The sequence below is a fragment of the Natrix helvetica genome, assembly GCF_964273705.1.
Source record: "Natrix helvetica genome assembly, chromosome: 12".
In the NCBI taxonomy this organism is placed as follows: Eukaryota; Metazoa; Chordata; class Lepidosauria; order Squamata; family Natricidae; genus Natrix; species Natrix helvetica.
The window spans coordinates 1,835,125-1,862,588 of NC_138556.1; the positions used below are offsets into that span (position 1 = coordinate 1,835,125).

The 27,464-nt window shown below is 49.2% G+C and overlaps 1 protein-coding gene across 2 annotated transcripts in view; it reads right to left on the bottom strand.

The window, feature by feature from the left end:
- Positions 1 to 805: 805 nt before the first annotated feature.
- Positions 806 to 27,464, bottom strand: part of ADAMTS7 (ADAM metallopeptidase with thrombospondin type 1 motif 7) — a 45,605-nt gene continuing 18,946 nt past the window's right edge. The window contains exons 15-24 of one of the 2 annotated variants that reach the window (XM_081964523.1): positions 27,219 to 27,463; positions 21,100 to 21,241; positions 16,393 to 16,519; positions 15,822 to 16,035; positions 13,639 to 15,303; positions 13,094 to 13,246; positions 11,916 to 12,089; positions 11,296 to 11,442; positions 11,049 to 11,208; positions 806 to 2,527 (exon numbers count right to left, since the gene is read on the bottom strand). In XM_081964523.1, coding sequence (XP_081820649.1) covers positions 2,364 to 2,527; positions 11,049 to 11,208; positions 11,296 to 11,442; positions 11,916 to 12,089; positions 13,094 to 13,246; positions 13,639 to 15,303; positions 15,822 to 16,035; positions 16,393 to 16,519; positions 21,100 to 21,241; positions 27,219 to 27,463 — 3,191 coding nt within the window. In that variant the 3' untranslated portion in view covers positions 806 to 2,363. The remainder of the gene's footprint in view (positions 2,528 to 11,048; positions 11,209 to 11,295; positions 11,443 to 11,915; positions 12,090 to 13,093; positions 13,247 to 13,638; positions 15,304 to 15,821; positions 16,036 to 16,392; positions 16,520 to 21,099; positions 21,242 to 27,218; position 27,464) is intronic. The other variant, XM_081964524.1, reaches the window with a different exon arrangement.

Genomic DNA, 27,464 nt, shown 5'->3' on the forward strand with positions numbered 1-27,464 from the left:
ATACTCTGATTTTTGATACGGCTGATGACATTTCTGAACTCCACTGTTTAGACAGGTTAAACTAAACCGATTCTTCACAACCCTTAAACCCAAGGTTCCCAATGTTTTCTAGGCTGTCTTCTTTTGGTGCAAGCTCTATGATAAATTCAGATATGGCTAATATAATCACCGTCCACTTATGTATCAAATAATTTTCTAATTCTATCACATTAAGTAGCATTTAGTGACAATTTCTGCAGTCCCTAAAGTCTGCTTACTCGTTTTTTGCTTTGAAGCAAAATGTTTTGATGACCCCTTCAAAACTTTTAATCCCTCAGCTGAAATGGGCCATTCAGGCACTGAACCCCAATTGAAGAGGCCCCACAGGTGGAGAAGGTAACACAAGAGTGGAAGGGGCAGAGGGAGGTATTGGGGGGTGGTCTCCACTCAGGGAAGGCGTGTTAGAGGCCTTGCCTGTTCCACCTGCCCTCTTGGCTTAAGAAGCAGCAGGGCTTTGGGGGGCCTCCCAGGTTGATGCTGCTCACTGCAAGTAGGCAGGAGGGCAAACCGGACGTGGGGTGAGACTTTCCAGGGAAAGGAAGCATCTGCACCGTTAAAGTCCCATTCACTAAGATGTGGAGTGGCATCTTTGAGAAACAACAAAGTTGGCCCAAATTATGAGCAGGTCCTGATTGGCCTTGGCTGCCGTCCAAAGCCATCTAGGAGGAGTTGAAACTCACTGAGCGAACAGAGAAGCACAGTACACTCTTGATATTCTGAGTGGACTATAGCCACGCTAAGCAAGCACATGGAGACTCAGACGAGATGGGTACAAATTTTAAAACTTTTAACAGAAAAACAAAAATACAACAGGATTAGATGTAACTTTGCTATTGCAGTTTAACACACTTGAGAGCTACAGCCATTAAAAATTTAGAAAGGTATTACAATATTTTTCTCCCAATCAATTTTCAGTTTTTCTCATATGTTGATTGGGAACTTTCATCTTGGGATGGGGACGACATTCGGTATTCAGAAGTAGACAAATTGGCCTTAAAACTTGGCCAAGTCAGCAGAACTGCTGAGCGACAGTTTGGCCTTGTGGTTAAGGCCCTGGGGACCGTGAGCTCTGGCCCTCCGGAGGCACCAAAGGCAGCAGGGCAACTACGGGCCAGTCCCTTTCTCTTAGCCCTTGAGCCATGGGGGAGGGGGGTGTCAAAACACATCCCAAAAGAAACAAGGGCAAATTGCTTCCACAGCCTGCTACAAACACTGCAGGGCCCTGTCCAGGCAGCCACCAGGAGTCCAGATTGACCCAAAGGCAAGACAACCCTCTCCCCAAACAGACCAACAAGCGAAGCCATCCCATCCTTCCTCTAAAACAGGTAGATCTTTTATGTTATTTGTAGATTACACAAACTTTAGATGTGTGGCCAGTGTAGACTTTTAAGGGAACTTCTGCACCATTTCTCCAATTTCAAGGTGAAAGCAAGAGAGCAAACACACAATCTTGAGTCAGGTGCATTTTTGTCAGTGGGGCTAACAATGTAAGTTACAAATGCAGAAAAGGTAGATCCGATATCAAGCATTCTTAGTTCACAAGGGAAAGGGAATAATGCTTCGGGGAGAACTAACTGCGACGAAAGGAGGCAGAACAGTTGTGTAGTCAGACAAGTTTCCATTTAGTCCCTCACCTGGCAATCTTGGGCAGGTTGGCCTCTGTCCTGCACCAGCATCCTTTTGGCTTGCAACTCTCAGGTGGCACCAGGTGGCAGAGCAGGTTGGCACAGGACTGGCAGCCCTGATGGAGGAGCTACTAACCGCCCAAAGCTGGGCAGACTAGAAACACCTGACCGTCTCGAGCAGTAGCACCATTTGTGTGTGTGTGTGTGTGTGTGTGTGTGTGTGTGTGTGTACATGCTTGCATATATGCATGCGCAGCCAGCACTGGGATAGTTAACTTCACTGTCCAAAGCTCCTCACACCTATAGCAAGAAAAATCTTTTTACTTATAACACAACCAACTGATCAAATGACATTCTGTGGAATGCTACATGCTCATTTGCATAAAATATAAAAATAGTTGGTTTTATTCTTTTTTAAAAAAATCACTCCTCAGGAGTTTTGTGCTGGCCTGCCAACACTGAGTGACTATGACCAACTGTAGACTGGGGAGATGTCTGAGGTGGCTTCCAAAAGCTGCTTTCCTGGGCCAGACAGCATTTGCCTCCGCCAGCTCCCTCCTGCGCTGTGGGTGCAAGGCTTCTCTTTGGCTGCCTGGAGAAAAAGCTCAGCCGGGCAGAAAATATTGGTTGGTTTCTGAGTGGATGGAAGTGGGTCTTCTCCAGCCCTCGCCCACCAGAGGTTCCCGGGCACAGAGGCGTTCATTTCCGGGAGGAGCGCTCATCACCCCGATCCCGATGGAGGCGGCCATGGGGGTGGCAGGTCTGGCAGCACTGGACACGGACTGCGGGGAGGTGGCATCTTCCCAGCCACAGCAGGGTCTGGCAGAAGCCAAAGGAGAGGCGGTCACGCTCACAGATGAAGCCTAGGAGAGAAGAGAAGGCAGGATCCTCTGAAATGGAGGGCCAGATTTTCCTATAGGCTAACTAGGCTTCAGCCTAGGGCCTCAAGATCAAGAGGGGCCTTTTATTTATCCGTGCCACATTTTTTATAAAGGTTAGTACCAATTACAACATGTTTCATTTAATATATTGATATATATCACAGTAATGATGATGTATACATGAGAGATACATGTATCTCTCATGTAATTTACAAACTTAAAAATGGGAGGTGAAAGGGCCCCTTAAGTGGAATAGCCTAGGGCCTCTTTTCATCTAAATCCGGCCCTGGCCGGTCATATTCCTTACGTGTCCAGTTCTCCCCCTCAGAAGACAGGCTGGGCAGGGCACAGGTGTTATCTCACAGATATGGGGGTATGGAGTTTCTACAGTCACACTGAGTGGCAAACATTGGTTTGGCCTACTTCTCGCCTAACTGGGTTTAGAGCTTTACCCAACCTATTGCCCCATCATTAAGCACGTTGTGTGAGCCCAATGGACCTCCGCATCTTTCTTCCAAATAGCAACAGTACCAAGCATGAGGGTCTTGGTCCATACTGCTAATGAGAGTTTGCCACTTAGTACAAACTCCCTTTGGATGCAGAGGATTTCCACCGCCACTGGGATATCTACAGCTGCATACACTTTCCCCCAACAGTTTTAAACCATTAATTGTCCCAGTTGACTAAAGCAGTTTGTAAACCACTTGAACCACGTACCAAGAGAAAGTAATAACAAAGCCAAATGACCTACTCTGCAAATGCAGCAGGAATGGGTTGGAGTCGGGGGAAATCCAAACTGTCAAATCATATGGGGGAGACTTGGATGAGCATATCAAAACTGGAATGAGTAGGAAGCATGTCATCAGAAGGTTTGCAGAGCTTAAACAAATGTGTTCTTTACTGCTCCAAAAGGCGAGACAAGGACCAGAGGTTAAGAATGAAAAGGAAGCAATTTTTGCTGGAAGATCACATCAGGATGGAGCCTTCTGTCAAATTGCAGGTGCCTCCCCGATGACATCCAAGGCTGTGATACCATCTCATCACACAATCCTCCCCACGAAGCCCTTTGTCAGACTCCTTTCCCCCAGTCAGAGGTCTTCCCTGTCCTATTCTGGGCTCATTGAGATGTGTGTGGATTGTCTCCACTTCCTCAAGAATGAAAACAAACTCTGGGCCTTGCAAAGTGTGTGCAGGGCTTCCCTGGGTGAAGGACCATCCTTTCATTCCTCCACACCTCTTCAGAGTGCAGAAGCCGGAAAGGCTGCAATCAAGCAGGAGGCCAATCGTCCCCTCTGAGGAAGGCCACAATCACCCACACAAAAAGGATCTTTGCTGCAGGAAGTGAGACCCAATGGCACGTTGAGCATTAGCCAGGGGCTAAAAGTTTATTTTTCTCATTGAAAAGAGGCATCTCAAATGTTTGTTGTTTTCTAATCCATGGAGTTTAGAAATCCCCCAGAAAACAAAGGTTAGGCCCTAAAGCTTTGGTGGGCCAGCTCGGTCAAAGGCTGAATGTTGCCTTGTGTTTCACAAAACCCCCATCAGGATGTTGCCTTTTTCTATACTTTTTCTGTGCATTCAAGAAAATGTTTGTTGTGTAAGCACTAGTGACGGGCACCAAACCAAAACACAAAAGTGGCCTCTCTGTCAGCTTAAAACAGGGAAGTGGTTGTGTCCTCTATTTTTTTATTGTTTTAAACAAGCCTGAATTCAGCAGAAACACATGAACTGGAAGCTGGAGACTCAGAAAAGGAGAGTCACTTGTTATCTGTTTTGGTGGAGTGTCTGTCACGTCCAATGGCTAATACAAATGAACTTTAATCCATCCATCTTTGTTTAGCCTACTCTGGTCCCTCTGATTCACAGGATTTCTGGCATAATTTCTCAAAATACTTTAAAAAACAAGACCTGTAAGAAAATAAGCCATTATTATTGGCTGCCAGATTTGTTTCTCTAAAAGAGGAAACCCACGGGACACCTTCTCCTAGGTCAGTGAGGTCTGAATCAGTGGGGCATAATATCATCACAACAAAGAGCTTAGAAAAAGCAAGAAATTCACTGCATAGTTTTTGGTTGAAACATGTGACTGGTTTACACCCACTCGTGTTAAGCAGTTTAACAACATCAGTAGGAGATGAAAGGGAAGAGTGGCTAACATCTGGACAATGAAAGATCCAGAAAAATGGGCAGCATCGGGCAACTATAGGCCAATTACCCGCCTACCAACAACTTTCAAATTACTAACTGATGTAGTTGCTAATGCAGTTCATCAGACAACGCCAAGCACACTGAAATCAAGAAAAAGGCTAGAAATGACTACCTCAAGAGAGTGAAAAAGATCTGAGAGGAGGGGCTGACATCGCAACCACACGACGTGCAATCTTGGAGCTCCAAGATTGCAGTCGGTATTTCTGCTGCTGGACGGTCCTTTTGGACCTAAACCATCCCGCAGAATCGGTGATAGTGAAGAGTACGTCCTGCTGATCTAGGGACACCGCAAAGTCCCTGATTGATCCAGGAGAAGCTCTTATTTCCGACGACAGAAATGCAGCCTTAAAGCTGCTGAAGTTGGGACAGCTCCGGAACAGAAAGCAGAAAGAGAAAGTGTGTCGAATTGGTGAGGAAATTTTATTATTAGAAAACAAACTACCCCCAAAAAATTAAAGCTAAATTAAAATTGAAGATGGAAGAGAGTAAGCTACATTAAACTTAGTGTGTTAGGGAGGCTTGGAAACATAGTTTTTTCTTTTTTCTCTTTGATCATTTGATACTTCAAGGCTTCTCAGCTTGTTTACTGAGAGTGATAGTAGGAGCTCTGCCCGGCTGGAGAGGAGGGTTACGCGAGTGCTTGTTCCGCCCCCGCCGCACTCCGAACATAACTTCTTCTCCAGCTTCCAAACTCCAAAACTTGGCTGCCGAGTCTTCCAGCAGTGGCTGCTGTAGGAGTGCGCTCTATGGTTGTGGGCCGGCTACCGGACAGAGAGTCTTCCAGACAGAGAGTCTTCCAGCAGCCAGCCCACAACCATAGAGCGCACTCCTAGAGCGGCCGCTGCTGGAAGACTTGGCAGCCGAGTTTTGGAAGCCGGAGAAGTTATGCTCGGAGCGCAGCGGGGGTGGAACAGGCGCTCACGCAACCCCCCCTCTCCAGCCGGGCAGAGCTCCATGCACTGACCTAGGGAGTATCCCTAATGTGCCAAGCCATGGGAGCTGGGGGGCGGGCAGAGCGCCACATGGCTTGGCGCCTTAGGGATACCCCCTTGGTCAGTGAATGGCGCTCTGCCCAGCTGGAGAGGGGGTTTGCCGGGCAGCTGCTCATGAGCGTGGTCACCTCATGGCTGCTTCACCCCTGAAGCTATGCCCGGCTCTTCGGGAGCCAGTTCGCAAGGGACCAGCCGCCTGGCAACTCCCCCCTCCAGCCAGGCAGAACGCCACTCCCCAACCTAGCGGTATCCTGAAGGTGCCAAGCAACGTGAGTGCCTTCTCCCCCCCGGCTCCTGCGGCTTGGCACCTTCAAGATACCGCTAGGTCGGTGAGCGGTGCTCTGCCTGGCCGGAGGGGGGGTTGTCCAGGGGGCTTATTTTCAGGGGTGGGCTTATATTTTTGCCCATGCAAAAAATGTGGCAAGGCTCAGGACAGGTCGTATTTTTGGGGAAACACAGTAGAATATTTCATATAAAAGGATGTAAAAACAATCATAGTCAAATGAAGGTTGAGGTACAATAATCGTAATATATATAAATATATTTGATTTAAAAATATGTGATTTGATATGAATTGTAAGTGATGACTATGGAAGGGATGCCCAGAAATTTTGTAACCAACTGACACACTTTCTACAATTTGTAATGGAAGATGGTTTTATGTTTTTTTTTGTTTTTTGTTTTGTCTGTGTTTGTTTAAAAATAAAAAAAAATGTTTATTAAAAATAGAGTGAAAAAGATCTTAAAGTCCAAACTCAGTGGAGGTAATAAATAGCAAATGATACCTGGGCAACGCCAGTCATTAGACACCACAGCTGGAATAGTGGACTGAACTCAAGCAGAATTAAAAGCCCTGTTTAGGCAGACCAGATTCATGACAATTAATCATGCCCTTTATCCTCTCAGCGGCATTGACAGACTCTACTTACCAAGGCAAATAGGTGGGCACGGAATATGGCACGCACATCAGATGGTTGAAGAAGAAAAAGAGCATTGGAAGAATATCTGAAGCAGGGGTGTCAAACTTCATTGAGGGCTGCATCAGGATTTTGTTTGACCTTGGGGGGCTGGGGTGGATGCGCCCAGGGTAGGTGTGCCAGCTCAGCGTCACTCATGTTGGGGTGCCTGTGGCAGCCCAAGTCCTCTGCCAGTGAAAATGGACTCCCAAGCTCCATTTTTGGCTGCAACAGCCTTCGGCAACCCTCCCAAGCTCCATTTCCCCTGGCAGAGGCACCGTGGGCTGGTCTTTGCTGTTTCCAGGGCAGCCCCTTGGGCCAGATCTAAGCACCCTGCAGGCTGGATCCAGCCTCCAGGCCTTGAGTTTGACATCCCTGATCTGAAAGATAGTGAAGAAGATGCACTGAAGCTAGGAAGGCTAACTGGGAAGGCCTACTGAATACTGGAGAGACCAAATTGGCCTATAAGAAAGACCAAATGAAGAATAGAAAATAGGTATGGGAAGATAAAGCATTGCATAGCCAGTACATTAAAAAAAATAGCAGGCAAAGTAGATAATAACAAGACCTGGCAATGGCTAAGAGCAGGAAAGTTGAAGAAAGAGACAGTGACACTAATCCTGGCTGCACAAGACCAAGCCTTAGGAACCAATGCATACAGAAGCAGAACTGAGAATACAGCAACAGAAAGCAAACGCTGCCTCTGCAAAGAAGCTGGAGATAGTAGAACATCTAGTTAGCTTCTCAAGAAGGGCACCCAGACTGACTACAAGCAGCGGCAGGACAAAGTAGCAACAGTGGTGCATTGGAAGATCTGCAGGAAACGCCATCGGTCTGCAAGCAAGGCCTGGTGGGACTACAAAATAGAGAAAGTCATAGAAAATGAAGAAGCCAACGTGCTCTGGGACTTCAGAATTCAGAGGAACAGGCGGCCTGCTGCCTAACATCACAGATTTAACAACTGTCAATAAGAAAGACAAAAAAGCTTGGATAGTGGGTGTGGCAGTACCTGGACAGATAACAAAATACCAAGACCTGCAAATACAATAGAAGGACTGTTGCAAAAGAAATCAAAGGTACTTACTACACTTTGGGTGTAATCCCAAAACAATTGGAGCATCCCTTGAATATTATCAGCCTTGACAAATTCACCATCAATCAACTGCAAAAGGCAGCTTTATGTGGAACATTTCACATCCTGCGATGATATCTTTTAACACCACAGAACATCAACATTCATCTGCCTGCCCCAGATCCTTGGGAAGGATTCAGTAGGGGGAGAAAAAATGCCAAATCCAGTCTAAACATCTGGTTGACTGCAACAAGCCTACCGTATATTTCGGAGTATAAGACCTTTTTCCCTCAAAAAAGAGGCTGAAAATCTGGATGCGTCTTATGCACTGAATGCAGCATTTTTTGGCCTCCTGAAACCCCGCCCCTTCACCAAAATGGCGGTGCACAGCTTTTAGGAGGCTTTCAGAGAGCTCCTGGGGGCTGGGGAGGGCAGAAATGAGCAAACAGCCCATTTTTTGTTCAATTTTGCCCCCCCCCCAGCCCCCAGGAACACTCTATAAACAGTGTGGATTTCAAAAATATTTAGAACCTATTCTGTAGGTGTGGCCTGTTTTGTGGGAGTGGCTTGGTGGTCATGTGACTGGGTGGGAGTAGCTTGGCAGTCATGTGACTGTGTGAGAGTGGCCAAGTCAATGTCACTGAATTCTTTGCCCCAAAGAATGACCTACAAAAAGAAGATATAAAAAAGGAAATTTATTATTTTGTGCACTTACTACGTAAATAAGAAGTACACAAAACAATAAAACAGCTACTTACAGAGGAAATATGGCTGTCCTAGCCGGTCTTCAACATTACTGACCACCTTACACACACGCTTCCAGCCCCTCTGCCTCTTCCCTCTGCCTGGATTCACTCAGACGTTTTTTAAAACTCACAGCCTGTGCACACGCACACACTCTTCCAGCAGCCCCTCTGCCTCTTCCCCAACATCCTCCCCACCCCACCCCCCAGCCACTCACCAGTTCTTTCTTCTTCTGGTTTTTCTTCTGAGGACTTTTCGGCAGCATGGTGTGGATGGGCAGGGTGAGTGAAAGAGTGAACGAGGGGAGGGTATGGGGCCTCCTGACCAACAGGAGGCACTCTAAACAGGGAAGGCACGCTAAATTTCACCATCCGGTACGCTGTACTATCCGTACCAGTTGAAACCCACCCCTGCTCTATAAGCTTCCTAATGCCCCCTCCCCTTTTTTTTACAAAAAAAACGGCCCGTTTTTTAAAAAATTGGACAGTTTTTTGCTCATTTTTGGGACCCCCAGGAACGCTCTATGAGCCGCTTAAGATTCATGCCCTCTTTTTAAAAAAAAATCGGGGCTGTTTTCATGGAAAACGGGCTGTTTTTGGGAGGTTTGCAGAGTGTAAAAACTTTTTTTAAAAAATTTGTCTCTTCAAAACCTTGGTGCATCTTATACTCCGAAAAATATGGTATCTTGATTTGTGTGATTAATGGATTCTAGGAAACGGTTGCATTATTGCACTTTAATGGTGGGAGGAAAAACTAAAAGGGAACAGTTCGAAGTGGTTAGCCAAGAGAAGCAACAATCACGGGGAGATTGGCTTCCGTCAAGCCTCCCGTCCCAGAAAAGTTGGGCAGAATGATTCAGAGTGGTTCCAGCAGTCAGGACAAGCAGATGTTGGGGAAGACTGGGGGAAACCCTTCCGAATGGGAAGAGCTGCCTGACAATCAACAGACTTTCTTTCCCTGCAAGGTGTTTCAAGAGTGGCTGGGCTGCTGTCTGGATGATTGCATAAGAGTGAATAAAATGAAACAATTTAAAAACCAGAGAGATTCTGATCGTGCCTTGGCATCCATGCGAGGTGTCCTCGTAATCTTGAAGAAAGCAAGGCCTCTCAGGAGAAACCGTGTGTGAAGGAAGCCTATTCTGTCCCTCAGCCTTCCCCAGATGTAGGAACTGCAACTCCCTGAATTCCCAGTGAAGATAGCTATGCTCTCTGGGGAAGCCGTGCTCCTGAGGAATCATACAGCTACTGAATGGAAGGGAGGCAGGACAAAACCTCCCCAACAGAAGCCTCTCCAGCCTCCCTTTGCACACACCTGGTGAAGGGAAATCCTCACCTCTCCACTCCTGTGTTCCGCTGCTCAACACCCCTCCCCTCAGGGACTACAGGCAGTTAAATCAGAAAAACGACACGGTGTTTAGGAAAGGACGCAGAGGTTGGGATCTCGCCAATCTTTTCAACCAAGGACCAGCAGAAGCAACCAGGTCCACACCTGAATGCCCAATCTCTTCCCCTCCATCTCCCGAAGCAGAAGGCCCCGCTCTCCCCTCCCCTTTGCTTGCCAAACGCCCTGATGGGGCCACTGTTGACAGCATTCCTGGTGGAGATAAAACCTTGGAATGCAGCCGGAGGAAGAGGCCTCTCTCGGGTTTCCCTTCTGAACCAGCAAAGACCCTCTGAGGCCCAGGAAGGAGAAGAAGCTGGGATACCAGAATCATCCCCTGTGAGAATAGAAAAGCCTGATGGTCAGCAGAAATGGGAATCAGGGTCAACCTGGGACATCCCTCTGCTTGGACATTTGTCTCAGATCCAGGGGCTCGCAGAGGCCAGAGGTCATAGACCAGGAGTGTCAAACCTAAGGCCCGGGGGCCAGATCCGGCCCACGGGGCCACCCTGAAAAGACCAAAGGATCAGCCTCTGGTGCCTCTGCACTCCTGAGCCCCACTTTCAGCTGTGACGGCCTCCTGCAACCTTCTCCCAGTGAAAACAGAGCTCTTGGGTCACCACAGGCACCCCCCCACACACACGAGAGATGTCAAACTGGCCACGCCCACCCCGGCCCCCTGAGGTCAAAGACAACCCTGATGCGGCCCTCAGTGAAATCAAGTTTGACACCCCTGTCATAGAGGAAGTCCAGCTGTGGGTGAATGAGGCACCCGTGTTCTGCAGACAAACCAGCCCAGAGGCCAGACATCATCCTCAACTATCAAGTCATTTGCCATGTGGCTTAAAGAGGCCTTCTCTGAAAGTCTGCCCAAGCGGACACAGCCATGACACAGCCAAACCTTTGCCAGCAAGTTTCACTGCTGCCAATCCAGAACTTTCCCAGATGCCATAAAAAGACCTACCAGTCACCTACCTTTGAAGCAACTCCACACGCAGCCAACACTGGCACCCTCCGTATTTTGAAGGCACCTCACAGGCACAGCCAGACCCCATTGGATAGTTGTCCAAAGAGCCAAACGCCGAGCGCTGCCCTAATAAGGGGCTCCAGGTCATTCAGCCATGAGCAGGTCACCCCAGGCGCCCACTTACTTTCTTCGTTGGCAGGACAGTCCTGGGAATTGCATCTCTGGGTGTTCTGCGGCCAGGGTTCGTGCTCACACAGGCTGCTGTCTTCTTCTGCCTGTCCAGTTTTGGTGTTTAGGCACTTCACCTGCCTCCTTTGGACGCCCTCACCACACGTGGCCGTGCACTGCAGGGAAGAGAGCTCTCTGAGCCCCCGCTTGCCCTGCTCTGAGAGCACCGGGAGGCCGAGGGCCGTTCACCGCCAGGGGCTTACCTGCCCCCAAGATCCCACTCTCCACTTGGTGCAGGGCTGAGTATTGCACGGCCTTGTGCTGTTCGGCTGGAGGGCTGAGTCACACCTCCCCGTTCCGGGACACGTCACCAGGCGCTCTTGCTCACCTCCTCCACACAGCTCAGAGCACTGGAAGGGCGGAAAGAGGCATGGGGCTCAGAAGCAGCCAGGATGGCCTGGCCTCCCTTCCTGCTAAGCCCTCTCTGGAGCCTTGGTCCAATCTTCAACGGTGGAGCCATCGCAGCCAGAAACCTCCCCAGGAATAAGCAAGCACTGGCTTCAACTTCAGTTGAAGATATTCTGGTACTGCAGGAGCTGCTCCTTCTGCAGCACCAGGGACTCCTTCTTGGATGTGCTGGGCTAAAGTGGGAGAATGCAGTGGGCTTTCCTTCAGAGGGAATCATCGCCCAGCAGGACCATAGGGAGCCAAAGGTCTGGAATGCCGAACTCCTCCCCCCCTCCCCAAAGACCATCCCAGCCTGTGCAAGAAGCCCAGCTGGCTCTTCTGACATCGGCCGTGTGTGTTGGGGGAATAGGACTAGTGAATAAGGGTCCAGGTTGCAGTCAGAGTCCTCCTCCACTTCCAGGGACCTGCGGCTCACCTCTCTCCAGGTGGAGGTGTACCAGCTCAGACACGGCTTGGTGTGGCACGGCATCTGTGCTGGAGGCTTGTAGGAGGCAGTCTGGCAGTGAAAGGGTCGCAGAGATCGCTGGCCCCGGGTGTCGATGCAGTGGATGCCCCGCACTTTCACACCTCCTCCACAGGTCCTGGAGCACTGGTGACAACCAGAAAGAGCAAAAAAGGAGCCACGTCTTCTGAGAAGGGACACAAAGCAGAAACCTGGCCGCCAAGAACAAGGGACCATTTTGGTCTGTTGTAATGCCAGAAAGCCCCTGATCCTCTGGGATACAGATAAAGGCCACCCGGTCCAAACCCTGCTCAGTGCTGGATTTACCATCCAGGGTGGAAGGAGAGCAGACCTGCAGAGGGCTACTCAAAAGAATCCCCTCCCTCTGGAGGCCACCGGTTCCCCCACAAACCGACTTTATGGAAGTTCCCCCCAAAAACTGCTCTTTTGCCATTTCTACTTGCTGTTTTTAGGCCTGCCTTTGGAAATAGCCAAAAACCCTCTAGACTGGTTCCTGCTTGGGAGATCTTCCACTCCTTTAAGCCGAGTCTCATTTCTAACATTTCAGCCTCTGGTTCCCAACCAGAATCTCCAGCTCCTGTCAAAGTTCCTCACAGACATTAACTAACTAAGGTTAGTTAGATCCTCATTCTGGATATACAAACAAGGCTTCCCATTTCCCCTCAGAATTGGAGCTAATGTGTTTCTCTCCCGGAAGATGTTTTTCATCGAGTAGCGCCTTTGCCTCAGTCCATGGCAACAAAAGAAAACATCTGTGGAAACATTTCCTCTGCTCCTTATGTGCACGATTGGCCTGCAATGCTCACTCCAAGGCGCCTGTGTGCTGTGGGTGGGCAGGAGCAGGATGGGACATCAAAGGGCCACGAGGACTTCTGATTTTGAAATCAGATTCATGAAGACCACGAGGACTTCTGATTTTGAAATCAGATTCATGAAATCTACCCCTTGCGCTTAAGACTAGAAGGGAGGCAGAGTTAAGCTAAAACCCTCGTCAACTTACAGGTTGCCTTGGCAGAGAGCCCAGGGCAACGGGAGAAATCCACGGGACAAGAGGATCCACCCTCCCATGCACCATTCATCCAAAGTCTGTCCCCGCATCAGCCTTTGTCACTGGGATCGGGTCTGCCTACCTTACTCCATTTTCCAACGTGCCACCTGGAACAGGGCTTCAGGTAACAGCGCCGGGCAGGAGCCGGCTTCCTAGTCAAGTCACAGTCCTTCTCACGTCTGGTGCTGCAGTGCACAGCCCTCCAAACAGCCCCAAGGCCACAGGTTGTAGAGCACTAGAAACAACAGGAATCCCGTCAGCCTCTTCCCTCTTCCAAAAGGAAGTCATGCTGCCTCCCCTTCTGGCCTCTCTGGAAAGCACTAACACACCAGCTGCAGCCCCTGCAGACCCCATTCCCACCTCCTCCCCCCCCCAGCCTTCTACCATACACAGCCGGCCAGGAGAGAGGACATTGCTTGGACAGGTTTCAAAGCCAAGTCACGAAACTATATGTCTTCAGCCCAGCCTTTTCTATCTTCTAACTTTCTATCTTTTCTGGTCCACAAAATGACCCATATCGTAAAGAGAAGGTTGGCTGAGGCCAGAAGGGAGGATGGGGGAGAAGCAAAATGACTGGCCAGAGATCTGCCCACAGCGATAAGAACCTTGGCTTTTCTGAGAACTTACCTCACTCCAGTTTCCAGCTTCCCAACTAGCATTGAGAGCAGATCTTACAGCATCAGGAGGAGTGGCAGAAGACGCCATCTCCCCTTCCGGTCCCTGAAATTTGACCTCAGGCCCAGCACCTCCTCTGCTACTGGCAGTTGGCACACGGGGAGGTGGCCTTTCGCTTCTGTCCCTGGAGAATTCCCGGTCCTTAGTGGAAGGTATAGACTTAGTCTCCAAATCTGTCTCAATCTTATTAGACTGCTTCTGGTTTGAAGGGAGCAATGCAGAGGGAGAAAAGTTGGGAAAAGGTGAGTTCCGATCCAAAGAGTTTGATTCGGTTGCTATCGGTGGTGTCAGAGTGTCTGGGTGGTGAAGCATTTGCGTCTTTCTGCTGGGTCCAGACGACTGGTAGGCAGAAGTGGAGGGAGATGTCCCTGATGGAAGCTCAGTGATGAGCAAAGGGGCCTTCTTGAGAAGGTCACGTCCTGAGATGCTGCTCATCTCTGCATCCGGAACAGTAAAAGCCCAGGAGGCTCCAGCAGAAGCAGAGAGATGATGGGCAAGGTGGTAGGGTGCCCCAGTTGTGGTGGCAAATGTATTTGCCAGGTTTTCTTTCCCTGTATAAGCCATATCCATATTACCTTCACCATTGACAATGGCTCTGTCTCTATTGCTCTGCTTCCTGCTGGTTTCTTCTACCATTTCCCAAAAACCACGATCGCTGCCATCACCACCGCCATCAGGAATCTTGGGCCCCTGCATCCTTCCGCCAGGATCTTCTGTGTTGCTAAGAGTACCAAATGCATTTCTGCCATAGCTGTCCTCGACAGGAGACATTGTCGGAGTGAATGCATCCAAGGAAGGAGAGCTGATGGAGGAATCAGGCCTCGCGGTGTTGTCTTTCAAAAAGGTATTTGTAAAAGGAGGTTCTTGAATAGCACCCCCCAATACATGGTTGTTGCTCCCCAAAGGAGGAGACCTCACTGTTGAAGTGGAAGGATGGTCTTCTGGAAGTGATGTCTGGAAGCTTTCCCGATGAACCGAAGCAGAAGAGCTGGTGGCCACTGGGGTAATGAAGGGATCCTGCAAAGGGCCAGTTGTGCTGCTGTCCTGAACATTATCGTGCTCCTTCTCATATTCCTGCCCAACGGTTGGAGATGTGGAGCCTTGATTAGCCAACTTGACTTCCAGGTCTGTGGTGGGAGGAAGATCCAGAAGCGTTTCTTGGGGATCCGCCTCCATTGTGTGAAAAATCTGGACTCCAAAGTTGGGCTTCAAGTCTTCCCTTTTACTGTTCTTTTCCTCAACCAGCTCATAAGCCAAATCCTCATGAAAATTGATAAAATTATAATCATAATAAAAGTCATCCACAAACACATTTCCCTTCTTATGGTTGTTGGGGAGGAGAACTTCCTCTGTAATAAGATTTTCAGATTTGGGAGCCGAAGGACTAAATTTGGGGGCCTGATAATTGGGAATGAAATCAATTTCGTTGAAGAGTTCCTGGCTTGAAGAGCCACTCCCAGACCAGTCGGGGACACTGTTCTCCATCCTATTCCAACAGGCTGAGGCCCAGCAGTCGCCCTCGGAGGCTGGTCTTTCGGCTGGATCACACTTGGCTCCGGTGTCGGTGGGGCAGAAAACAGGGCGCCTCTGAGTTCCTTTCCCACAGGTCACCGAGCACTAGAAAGGCAAAGCAGAGGAGTTCCAAAAGTGGGGGGCTACCAGACAAAGACCCCTTTGCCACAGGCAGGAAGGGCTAGAAAAAAACAAGCTAGACTCAACCCTCCACTTTCAGCCTTGGGTTTCAGAATTCACTTTGGTCTACAGAAGATCGAATCTGATTGTGGGTCAAGGGACAACGTAAAGAAATGTCTAGCTAAAGATAGAGAATGAAGAACCGATTCGCTCTCTAGAAGAAAGAAAGCTGCTTTGCTGAGGGAAAACAGGGAAATTTGCAGAACTGTGGCTGGTCCCACAGTTCAAACCCAGAGATGATCCACATTTTGCCCAAGCAGAGATGGCATCCTCCCTTGGAAGGGGAGGCTCAAGGACAAAAAAGGCACACACACACAGAAAAGAGAGAAGGGTTCTGTAAACTAGACCCAAAGAGCTATGAGAAAACCCACACGTTCCCGCCATGCCTCTGTCCTCCTTCCTGACATCTCAAGGTTCCTATAATTTTGCAATGTGACTCTCACCTTTGACCAGTTGCCTGTGACCCACAGTGCCAAGCAGAGGACTTCACGGTTGCAAGCGGCTGTGGTCTCTGGCTTGGTGAGATGCTGGCACTTGTCGGGTGGTAATGCCTGCTGCTCATCCAGGGCCACACTTTGAATGCAGAGGACAGTCCTCTTCATCAGTCCAGAGTCACCACAAGTGGCCGAACAGGCCTGCCACTCACCAGCCCACCACCTGTGGAAACACACAGAATGGAAGGTTAGGTCACCGCAACGTCCATTCTGGACCCATACAGGACCTCTTGCCGTGTCCTGGACTGTTCCACTTTAGACTGAACTTGGTCATCAGAGGTCCAGCGGGTGGCGTGGTCTTTGGCTGTCTGGGACCGTTCTTTGGGAGATCACGGCTGGCTTGTTCGTGAAGATGGCCTCTGGAGCCACAGGGAAGGGCTGCCGGAGAGGCCAGCCACAGGGTTTGACTGAGCCCCATGTTCTACAGAATTGGCAGAGCAGCATTTTTCTCCCAGACCTTTATTTTCAGTGGTGGAGCATCCTACCGTCTGAATAGCTTTGGATGAGCCCAAGAGCTGACCTGGCTGGACATGGTTCCTGGTTGCAATTCCTCTGCTTGTCGTCAGGCCGGCTGAGAGCATCACAGTACTGCTCCTCCACAAACCCAGCGGCTTTCTCAAGGCAACGCACCATCTGCCTCTGGACCCCTGAGGGTGGGAGAAGGTGCTTAGATGGAGGGAGGGAGGGAGGGGCTTCACCTGGGCACATGCCAAGGGGCAAGGATACATGTTGGACATGGCTTGTCTGGGGAGAGAACAAAATCCTTGTGTGTTGTGCTGTGGATCTCACCTGTGAGCAAAAATCACAGAGAGAAATTTGAGTTCCCCCGTGATTTATAAACTTGCAACTTAATTTTCATTTCAAGTTGAACCCCTGCAAGGGTCCAGACCGAAGAGCTTTTGCATGTATGCTTTGTTACACGCCATTCCTTTGTGGGCCTTAAATTCTATCTCACTCTTCCCTGCACTTTTTTGCAAGTTGTTACGTCAGCTGCTCCCTAAGCAGAAGGCAGGGATGAATGTCTACTAAAGAGTTTGCTTTCCACCCAGCCTGCAAATAGCCAAGAGCCCCAAAGCCTGGAGGGAATGGTCCTAGAAGGCTACAGTCAAGAGACCACTCAGACAGACATGACGGGGGACTGGAGTCATCAAAACCAGGTTAAAATTACAACTAGACAAGTATCGGCGTAGCCTGGATCATTGAACAAGATGTATTTAATAAACCATATAACCGTAACCTAGTGAGTGGTGCTCTCACACGCCTAGAAGTAGAGCCTCACAATCAGGAGGTTGTGAGTTTGATCCTAGGCAGCGGCAGATATTTGCCTCTGGCCACAATGAGAAAATATCTGCTGCGAAGTCTGTAAAGGTGACAGGAAGGGCATCCGGCCAGTAAACAGCCAGCTCCATTCAGTTTCCCAGACTCCATCCCGATGCAATGAGATACCTATAATGAGGTTCCAAGAGAGTCGATGGCATCACTGAGTGGTCATCAGACGGATCAAGAGCTGGTTGAAAAACTCTCCAATGAGAGTGGACAGGGACTCTGCCTCAGATGGAGGGGACTGTTAATTGGAGTAACCCAAGGTCCTCTTTTAATCCTTCTGCTGGTCCACATACTTATAAATGACTCTCACTGGGAGTTAGGAAATGCGATCATTAGATTTTGAGATGAGACAAAGACAGGTGAGATCTCTTTGGACCACCTGTGGCCCAGCATCACCACCACCAACCAAACTGGGTCTTTCAGCCCAACTTGTAAACAGAAAATAAACCCATTGCATTCAAGTTCGACTTGGTCTTCCACAAAACACACAAGGGGCAAATCTGTGAATAAATGCCAGTTCAGGGCCCAAAGCCAGGAGTGAATCTTAGATTTCTGAAGAGTGTTTCTCCAGAGCAAACTCGATTTCATTGAGGGCCACATCAGGATTGTTTTTGACCTCGAGTGGGGGGTGGGGGACCTGGCCAGCTCAATGTCACTTGTGCTGTGGTGGCCGAGTGCTAAGGCAGGACTTCCCTCAGACCCTCCCTCCCTCTCATTATAATCTTCCTTCCTTCCTTCCCTTCTTTTTCCTTCCCTTCCCTTCCCTACTTTTTCCTTCCCTCTTCATTCTCCTTTCTTCTTCCTTCCCCTTTTCTTATTTTTCCTTCCTTGCTCTCTTCCCATCTTCCCTTCTTTTTCTTTGTCTTCCTCTTTCCCTTTCTCCTTTCCTGTCCCTTCTTGCATGCTCATTTCCAGGGTGGCTCCCTGGACCAGATCTCAGCAACAAACCCCCCTGACATTCCTGCTCCAGAGGAATCAGCTGCCACCATCTCTTTGCTGGCCACCAATGAGCAGGGCTGTGCCAAAGAAGCCCATTCCCAACCTAGACCCTGGCCAAGCCCTGCCCTGGTTGCTGCCGCTGAGCACAGCTTGCTGGGCTGCTTCTGCTTCAGTGACTGGGAAGGTTTACACCGGGGCACCAGCTCTGCTGCCCACCACCATCTAATTCTGGACAAATGCATCGGACAAATGCCTTTCCTTCCACAAATGCTTCGCAAGGCAGCCAAAACACACACACTTCCTTGGAGAGGCAGAAGGCACATTGGCCCCATGAACAGGAAATGTTCCTGCGGGGCCATGATGCTGGAGAATCCCCAGGAGGGAGGCAACTAGCCAAATTCTGATGTGATTTTGGCAGCTCTTACTGCTGGCAGGAAATTTTTACAGAACCGGCTTGGCTGGCAAACATCCCCCTTCAGCTCAGCTAATGAAGAAGCGGTTAGGTAAGTGCTCATCAGCCCCCATTGGCCGGTCTTTCTCCCGGATCAAAAATATGCATTTGTTTCCTTTCTAGAAGGTGTAAACAACTATTCTGGGCCCTGAGTAGCTACAGATGCTTTGAGGCGTTTCTCTCAGCCTTTCTGGCACCACTGCCGGCTTTGAGGACCAAGTCTTCAGAGGAAGCCCTGCAGCCTCAGGGGCCACAAGCTGCCCCTCAGTGGGGAAGGGGGGGACGGGGGGTCTTGGTAGACTCAGAGGTGGGTTCCTACCAGTTCGGCTGAACTGGTAATAACTGGGCGGCCTGGGTTGCTGGAACCGGCAGTGACCCAGGCCTGCCACGCCTCCGCACCGGTTCTCTCTGCAGTGCCATAGGTGCCACCATATTGTTTTTGCCTTCTGCGCATGCACAGAGCAATTTTTGTTGCACTGCGCATGCATGCACAGTGCGCGTCCCTGAGCGAACTGGCAGTAGCGGCAGCTGGAACCCACCCCTGGCTAGGCTGTGTCCACCCCCTTTAAAAGCGTTGCATGTCTGGTGACGCTCAGCTTGCCCTCTGCACAAGTCCGGATCTCAGCTTCATGGGACACGTAGAGAGCCCAGCCCCCCCCCCCCCGTTCTCCGATCCCAGAGGTCATCAGTGAGTAACTCCGTGGAGGAGAGGAACAAGGTGGCACCGCTGGGAGTGAATCCCTTATTCAGCTTCCCTCCAAAAGACAGCCATTCACAGCACCCACAGGATGAGCCCAGGAGAGCTGGCCCTTTGCCAGAGTGCCTGTCTGAGAGGTGGATTCAGATGAGCTACGTGGCCCAGCTAAGCAACCCGCTTCAAAGAACAGGCCTCTAAGAGCCCGTGAGAACTCCGCTAGGGCCACCGGTCAATTCCAGCTCCAGGCTCTGGAGAGCAACCTCATCAATCATCAGAGGTTGGTGATCCTACCAGCCATCTCAAAAAGCCAGGGAGATTCTCAACCATCCAGGTGACGGTTGTCCCAAAGGTGCTTTTTCAAAAGGCCACCAGGCGTCCCTGGTTTTTCCTTGAAGACGTTTCGCTTCTCATCCAAGAAGCGAAACTCTATCTAATTATATACACTTTCATCATTTCCCCTTCCAGTTGCCTTTTTTCTAGATTAATCAGCTTTTCTTAGACCTCTCCAGCCCCCGGATCACCTTAGCTGCCCTCCTCTGAACCTTCCTTAGCTCCACTAGATCCTTTTTGAGTTGTGTGACCAGAACTGCAGCCAGAGCTCCAAACGGAGTCGCACCATCAGTTTGTATCAGGACATTATGACGCTTGTCTCATTTCTCATTAGCCCCAATGTGTTGTTGCCTTTTTTGACAGCAGATACACACCCTGTCAAGACCTCGTGGAACTCTACCAAGGCCTCTTTCTCCATCGGTCCCTGGTCAGATCCCAAGGAAGCATCTGCACATGTAGAAAAGCATCAAGGCCTCCTGAGGTCAGCTAGCTCCACGCCCTGCTTCTCCCACCCACCTTCTGGCCCTCCGAAGGCCCCAGTGGCCTGACCTTGCAGGCGGGAGTGTCTGAAGCAGAAAGCCAGAGTTGTTTGCCAACACAAGCCCTTTGCCTCCTACGCAACAGGGAAGCAGGGCGAGGGATTGGCAGGCTCCAAGGAACGAAGAAGCAGCCCCCATGTCTGGACCCAAACCAATTGAACTAACTCTTAAATGACTAGGAGGTTCACGTTTCCTATAAGCATATACAGAAAAGTCCAGAGGCAACAGCCAAGGGGGGCCAAGAACAAGCCTGTGCATTTCTCTCCTGCTTTGATGCAGAGTAGGACTCTTACTTTCTTTCTCCGTTTGCCCCATGATCTCCCCTGGCAGACAAGGAAGGCACACAATGCAATAGAACCCGAGGAACGGCTGGTCCCACTCATGAACCGATGGCACCTGGCGGGCAATCGCCCTCGTGTTGCCAAATACTTCCTATTCCCTCCTCCTCATCGCAGCTGCCTTCCTCCCCACATCAGCAGAAGAAATGAGAAGAAGCAGCACCTGCAGTTGCACCCCATCAGGCATCAGCAGAAGCCACCTGGACAGGTAAGAGCTAAAAGGGCACAAGCGGATGCCGCCTGCCCTGAGCAGGACGTTTGAGCCTCAGCCACACGCTCTCTGCCCTGCAATGCTTCGTGAGGGCAACTCTCTAAACTTCGAGCTTCCTGCACTGCCTCATCATAAGATTTCACCCGTCTGGTGCCCTCAAAAGCAGACCCAGTAATGTCAGAAGCTCCCTATCCTGATCCAGACTCTTCTTTTATAAAACCACTTGCAGTGGTGGATGCTGGCTCCCCTGGGCCCCTTCGGCCCCCCCTCCCTCCCCCCGGTTTTCTGGACTGCCCCAATGCAAGAACCACTCCAATTGGATTTGCAGCTGGACAGTTGCTGCTTCTGCTCAGGCTGCCGAGAAAGCAACTTGCTGCCCAGCAGGCAACTCCTCACCTGTCCCACAGGTAGCTGTGCATTTTGTCCAGGGTCCGTAGTGCCAGAAGAACTCAGGCAGAGCAACCAGACTCTGATTCCTGGACTCCTGCTGGATGGTGTACTGATAGCGGACACCCGGGTTCTTCTCTTGAAACAGGAGCTGAGGGCAAGCAGAGACACACCTTGAGCTAGGCAACCAGAGTGTTGGGGAAACACAACTGTGTAAACGCCCCTCTTGCGCCTCCAGAGGTGAAATGGGGCCAACCCCCCACTTATGGGGGAGCCTGGGATTCTGTCACTGAGGGCAAATCACCACACAGACAGTCCTGGACTGAACAACGACAACTGAGACTGGAATTTCCACTGTTATAAAACTCCATGTGACGTGACTGTGCCGCTTGGCCATGGCAATCGGGCAGTCCCTCTGCTGCCATTAAGCAAGGATCACAGGTTGTTAAACAAGGACCTCACTTGACCAGGATTTGGGACTTCCTTTTGGCCTCCGAAAAGGGAGAGTCAATGGGGAAGCCCCCGGAAGTCCCAGGCAGCAGCCTATTTGGGGCAGCTGGTGAGCAGGCCGGCAAAGAGGCGAGGAGGGCTACAGTGGCGTCCGGCGTGCCCAACCGGCACAAGCGCAACAGGGAAGGGGTTCTGCAGCACGGCAGAGTGCAGATGGGAGGCGAGGGCCATGGAGTGTGGGCAGGTACGGGTGCAACCCTGTGCACATTCAGCCAGGGGAGGCAGGGGTGTTGTGGCCTGGAGGCGTTGCAGTGTGAGCACAACCATGCGTCACGCAGTGCAGACCTGAGTGGGCGCAGGGGAGGGGGCCGTGTGCAGGCGAATGATATGAAGAAAAAGCAACAGAAGCAGGAGTCATTTGTCGCCTTCCCACAGCAGGGAAGGATGCAAATGGCAGTCATCTGGCCGTGGGATGCTGCAGCCGTCGTAAGTGCAAGGCAGTTGCCAAGCACCCAAATCACCACCATGACCACAATTTCTAGGGCAAGACGTTTGTACTCCTTGTTCAGGGCTGTTGCCACTTTGGATGGTCCCTGAGTTTTCTTTGGTCACTAAACAAAGGATTGTAAGTTGAGGACTTCTGCAGAACTAACCTTCTAGAGCAGGGGTGTCAAACTCAGCCGCACCCGTTTTCAGCTGCAATGGCCTCCTGAAGCCCTCTGCCAGCAAAAGCGGAGCTCAGGAGGGCAGTGTGCGCCCCCTACCCCCACCCCAACCTCGGTTTGCGCTGGCAGAGGCAGAGGGCTGCTCCTTCACTGTTCCAAGGCAGCCTCGCAGGCCAGATTTAATGCTTAAGGCATCAGGCTAGAACCAGGTGCCTGAGAGTTCTACCTTCTGTTTTGGGGGCAAGCCATCTGGGTGGCCTTGAGCCAGTCACTCCCTCTCAGCCCTAAAAAGGAAGCAATAGCAAACCACGTCTGAAAAAACCTTGTCAAGAAAACTGCCAGGGACTGGTCCAAGGAGTCCCTGAGAATCCATACGGAAGGAGAAAAATTCCTCTGAGAAGACAGACTCTGGCAGGGATCTCACATCCCATGAATGCAGGAGGAGCCTGCCTGAATCCCACGTTTTTTCCCTGGCCTAAGGAGCTTTCCCTGTGATCTGGCAGATGGCCAGTCTGGAGAGAAGAAGGACTAAGGGGTGACAATAGCAGTGCTCCAGTATTTGAGGGGCTGCTACAGAGATGAGGAGGTCAACCTCTTCTCCAAAGCACCTGAAGGCAGGGCCAGAAACAATAGATGGAAACTATTCAAGGAGAGAAGCAGACTGGAATTAAGGAGAAACTTCCCAACAATGAGAACAATTAGCCAGCTTGCCAGGGGAAGTTGTGGGTGCTTCATCACTGGAGGTTTTTAAGAAGAGACTGGACAATCTGAAATGGTATAGGATCTCCTGCTTGAACATGGGGCTGGACTAGAAGACCTCCAGGGTCCCTTCCATCTCTGTTCTGATTGATTTCTCCCAAGAGGTGTAGCAACTGAGCCACATGCCTTTGGAGAGGGGGAGAACGGGAGGGCTAGAAGGAGGCAGGCTCCCATTCATGGGAAGCCACTTCCTTTCCAACTCCGAAGGAATATTTGGGTCTACCCTTCAAGTTTGTCCACCCCACTGAACAGACTCCACAAGAAGGCCAGCTCTAGTAACCGGATCTTCCAAGCCTGATTGTGTTTTTCCTCCCTTCCTTATTTACCCCCATTGAGTTAGGAAGGAATTAGCTGGAGCCTCTTCCCAACATGGCCTCCCCTCCAGGCCTCCAGAAATGCTCCCTGTAGCTCGTATAACAATGCCTTATTATCGCACTCCACCAAATGTACAATAGGCTTCCCAGAAAAACTGGAGATGACCCAATCACATGAATTAATGCACCTTTAAATTTCCTGAGTGGGAAGTGATCCTTTGACCTGTGAGATATTTTCCACAAGATAAACATAGAAAGAGAAGGAGGCTCAGAATGGAAGACCTGGCTCTTTTCCTGAGGGTGAGGAGAGGAGAGGGGAAGCAAGTCTCATTTGTTCCAAGGCTTTTCACAGTCACTCAAATCCACTCTGGAAAGTGGGGAAGTGGGAAGGACGTGTTCTAGCTGATGCCCAGGCCGAGAGTCTCGGAGCGGCGGGAGCTCCATCTTAGGGCTCCTCTATGAAGCATCTCAGAGTCCTGGGCAACAGCCGGACTAGCTACGTGGGTGGAAGAGAGATGACCAGCACCAAGGACCTCTTAAATCCCTTCCTTTGTTCTGCATCTCACAAGGGGCTATTCAAGCAGAGGCTGGAAGACCCTGTCCAAGCAGACTCCTCCCAGTGAGATTTTTAATTTAGTTCCCCAATTCATTAGATCCAGGCCTTCCTTCTCTCCAAACCAAGAACATTGATTGATTTTAAAATCGACCCCCGGGTAGTTTATTTGATTAATGAGGTTTATTATCATCAGGGTTTCAGAGTTGCCCCACATTAACCTTGGTCACTGGGGAAGTGGGGGCTCAACTGCAACTCTGCAAGCTACAAAACACAGAAAAGCTGCAGCACCAGGTGACTAGAGGGTCTCATCCAGAAACAGCCCCCCGACCACTTTAACACCACTGCTCCCACCTGCATTTTCCTGACCTCAGAGGTGATGGGGGAGGCAGCCCTGCTCCCCCTTTGCCTCTTACAGACCCCCTGCAAACCAGGCAACCTGAGGAGAGAAAGGCTCCTGCTCCCCAGCCAAAGAGACCAGGTCTGGTTTCAACAGCCGCTCAGCCCCTGCAGACCCCTGGACAGCACAACCCCTCCCCAGTGCCTGGGCTGGAAATAGGCTCCGCCCAGCGCTCTCCCCCCCCAAAGGATTCTCTGCTCCGAAGGCCTTTGTCATTCACGATCTCTGTATCTAGACTTTCTTCTTTCCCCAAAAATGCAGCCCCCACCCAGCTCCCAGGTAATGTCCCAAGACAGGCACTGCGTGGTGAAAAGCAGAGGCCGGCATCCAAATGGTAGAGGACAGCCTGCTGCCCCCTCCCACCGGACTCTGTGATCTTGAGTGCAAAAAGGACATATAAAAGTATAAGAGTATTATGAGGCGCACCCAGAAAAACAAATGGTACTGGTTTTCCTTGATGCACAAAAAGCATTTGACAATGTAGTTTGGAAATTTATAATAACAGTATTGGATGAGATGAAATTCGGTGAAAAATTTATAAAAATGATAGAAGGATTTTATAATAACCAGACAGCCAAAGTTCTGATGAATGGAGAACTAACAGAGAAGATCGAAATAAAAAAGGGAGTCAGACAGGGATGCCCCCTCTCTCCTTTGCTGTTCATACTGACTTTGGAAATCTTACTAAATGAAATCCGGAAAGATCAGGGAATAAAAGGTCTAAGACTCAAAAATGAAGAATACAAGGCACAAGCCTATGCCGATGACTTAGTATTTGTATTAGAGGACCCTTTAGATTCTAGTCGAAAATTAATTCAAAAATTAGAAGAATACGGCGAAGTGGCAGGATTAAAGATCAATAAAAACAAAACAAAAATGATAACCAAAAACATGACCAAAAAGCAAAAAGAGGAACTGGAAATAATAACCAATATGCAAATAGCTAAGAAAGTAAAATACCTGGGGATCTGGGTGTCGGCAAAATGTTCCACAATTAAAGATGATAACTATAACAAATTAGTGATACAAATAAAGAAAGACTTAGAAAATTGGAAAAATATTCAACTATCGCTCATGGGACGCATAGCGACAATCAAAATGAATATATTACCAAGAATCCTATTCCTGTTACAAGCCGCACCTATTAACCCAGGTAAAAAATTCTTTCAAGAATTAAAGAACATAACCACTAGGTTTATTTGGCAGGGACGAAAAGCAAGGATCAAACTAAAGTCATTGCAGGACAGCAAAGAGAGAGGAGGTTTAGCACTACCAAATTGGGATTTATACGCATTGGCAGTATCAATAACATGGGTGAAGGATTGGATAGAGCTAAAGAATAAAAGAATTTTGGTACTGGAAGGCCATGATTTGCAAGCAGGCTGGCACACTTTCCTATGGGATGATAAAAATAAAACACACAAATACTTTCAAAAACATTTAATTAGAAGAGCGTTATTGCAAAAATGGCTCAGAATAAAAAAAATCCATTACGTGAAAATCCCGAATTGGCTATCACCAACAGAAAGGACGACTCATCCAAATTTTATAGATTGGAACAAAATACTAAGATATAGAGACTTAATTGATAGACAGGGAAACTTAAAAACAGTTGAAGAATTGGCAGAACAGAACATGAAAGTTGACTGGTTAACTTACCTTCAAATCAAAACTAAATACAATAATGATACCAAATTATATGACATGGAAACAGAATCACACGAATTGGATAAAATCACCCAAAGCCCAGATAGAAAATTGATAGGGAGAATTTACAAATTTCTCCTGAAATACGAAATGGAAGAGGAAATTGTGAAAGAACAAATGATAAAATGGGCACAGAACTTTGGACACAACATTGAATTAGACAAATGGGAAAAATTTTGGGGAACAAACTTAAAAATGACACTCTCGGTCGCATATAAGGAAAACCAGTATAAAATGTTTTACAGATGGCACCTAGCACCAACAAGGTTAGCCAAAATATCGGCAAATGCATCCCCAAAATGTTGGAAATGCGAATCAATACATGGAACATACTATCATCTATGGTGGACCTGTGAGGAGGCTAAAAAGTTTTGGAAAAAGATCCAAAAGTGGCTGGAGGCAATAACGGGATTTAAAATAGATTGGAAACCGGAAATTTTCTTATTAGGATTACTGCCTACAAAATACAAAAAAGAAATCCAGTACTTAATATTGCATATAATAACAGCAGCAAGGATTGCCTATGCCCAGAAATGGAAAAACAAGCTAACCCCAAGCGAAGAGGAAATAATAAGAAAGGTTATGGACTGTGCCGAAATGGACAAATTAACTAAAGAAATCCAGGGAAAAGAAGAATCAGAATTCTATCAGATATGGGATAAATGGTATAGGTGGATGGAGGAAAGAAATAGGAATCCTAGGCGATAAATAAACAGAATGTGGTAGCTCTCATAGATGGTTGTCGGTGTTAAAATGTTTATCCATTGAATAATATAAATACGAATGTCTCTTGATAAAAGTACTCTCAAAACAAATGTAGCTAATGGAGAATGTGAGTATCGTTTTTGATTTAAAATGCACAATTTAATGTGAATGAAGTATAAAGAATGATTGTAGTAATGCACGGAACTCAAATGTAACCAATTGACATGCTAGCTGGCAGTTGTATTGAAGAGTGTTTTGGGTGTGTGTTATTTGTCTAATTAAAACAATAAAAAAAACAAAAAAAAACCCTGAGAACGAATCCGAGGTCGCTGGCTCCGAAGCCCATCTCTGCCTATGGAAAAGCCCAGGCTGACTTCAAACTTTCCCAAGAAGGCTGGGGAGCAACCATGCCGCTACTGCTGTTGTCCAAGAGTCCTCTGGGCAAAATGGACCCATGGCTCCAACCCTTGGCAGCCCATCTAGGGGGCAAGCAGCCTCGCTCAAGAAGTGGCCTAAACACGGCGTTTGCCGTCCTCCGGCACAAGAGCCCAGCTGCAAACCCCCCCTTTGCCTACCTGAATCCAAATTGGTTCTTCCGTGGGCCCTGGAGAAGTCAGGTTTTCCCAATTTCCCATCCTCTTGTAGGTGAAGGTGGTCCCAGCCACCTTGTAGTCCCCATTCCACTGGATGGTCCAGCCGCCATTCAGGAAGTATTTCTTGGGGTCTTCACTTCTCAAAGCCAGGAAGTTCTCCGCTTCGGCCACCTCCTCGATCTGGATCTCACGTGCTCCAGCCGGGATCAGGCCAACATCCACATAACC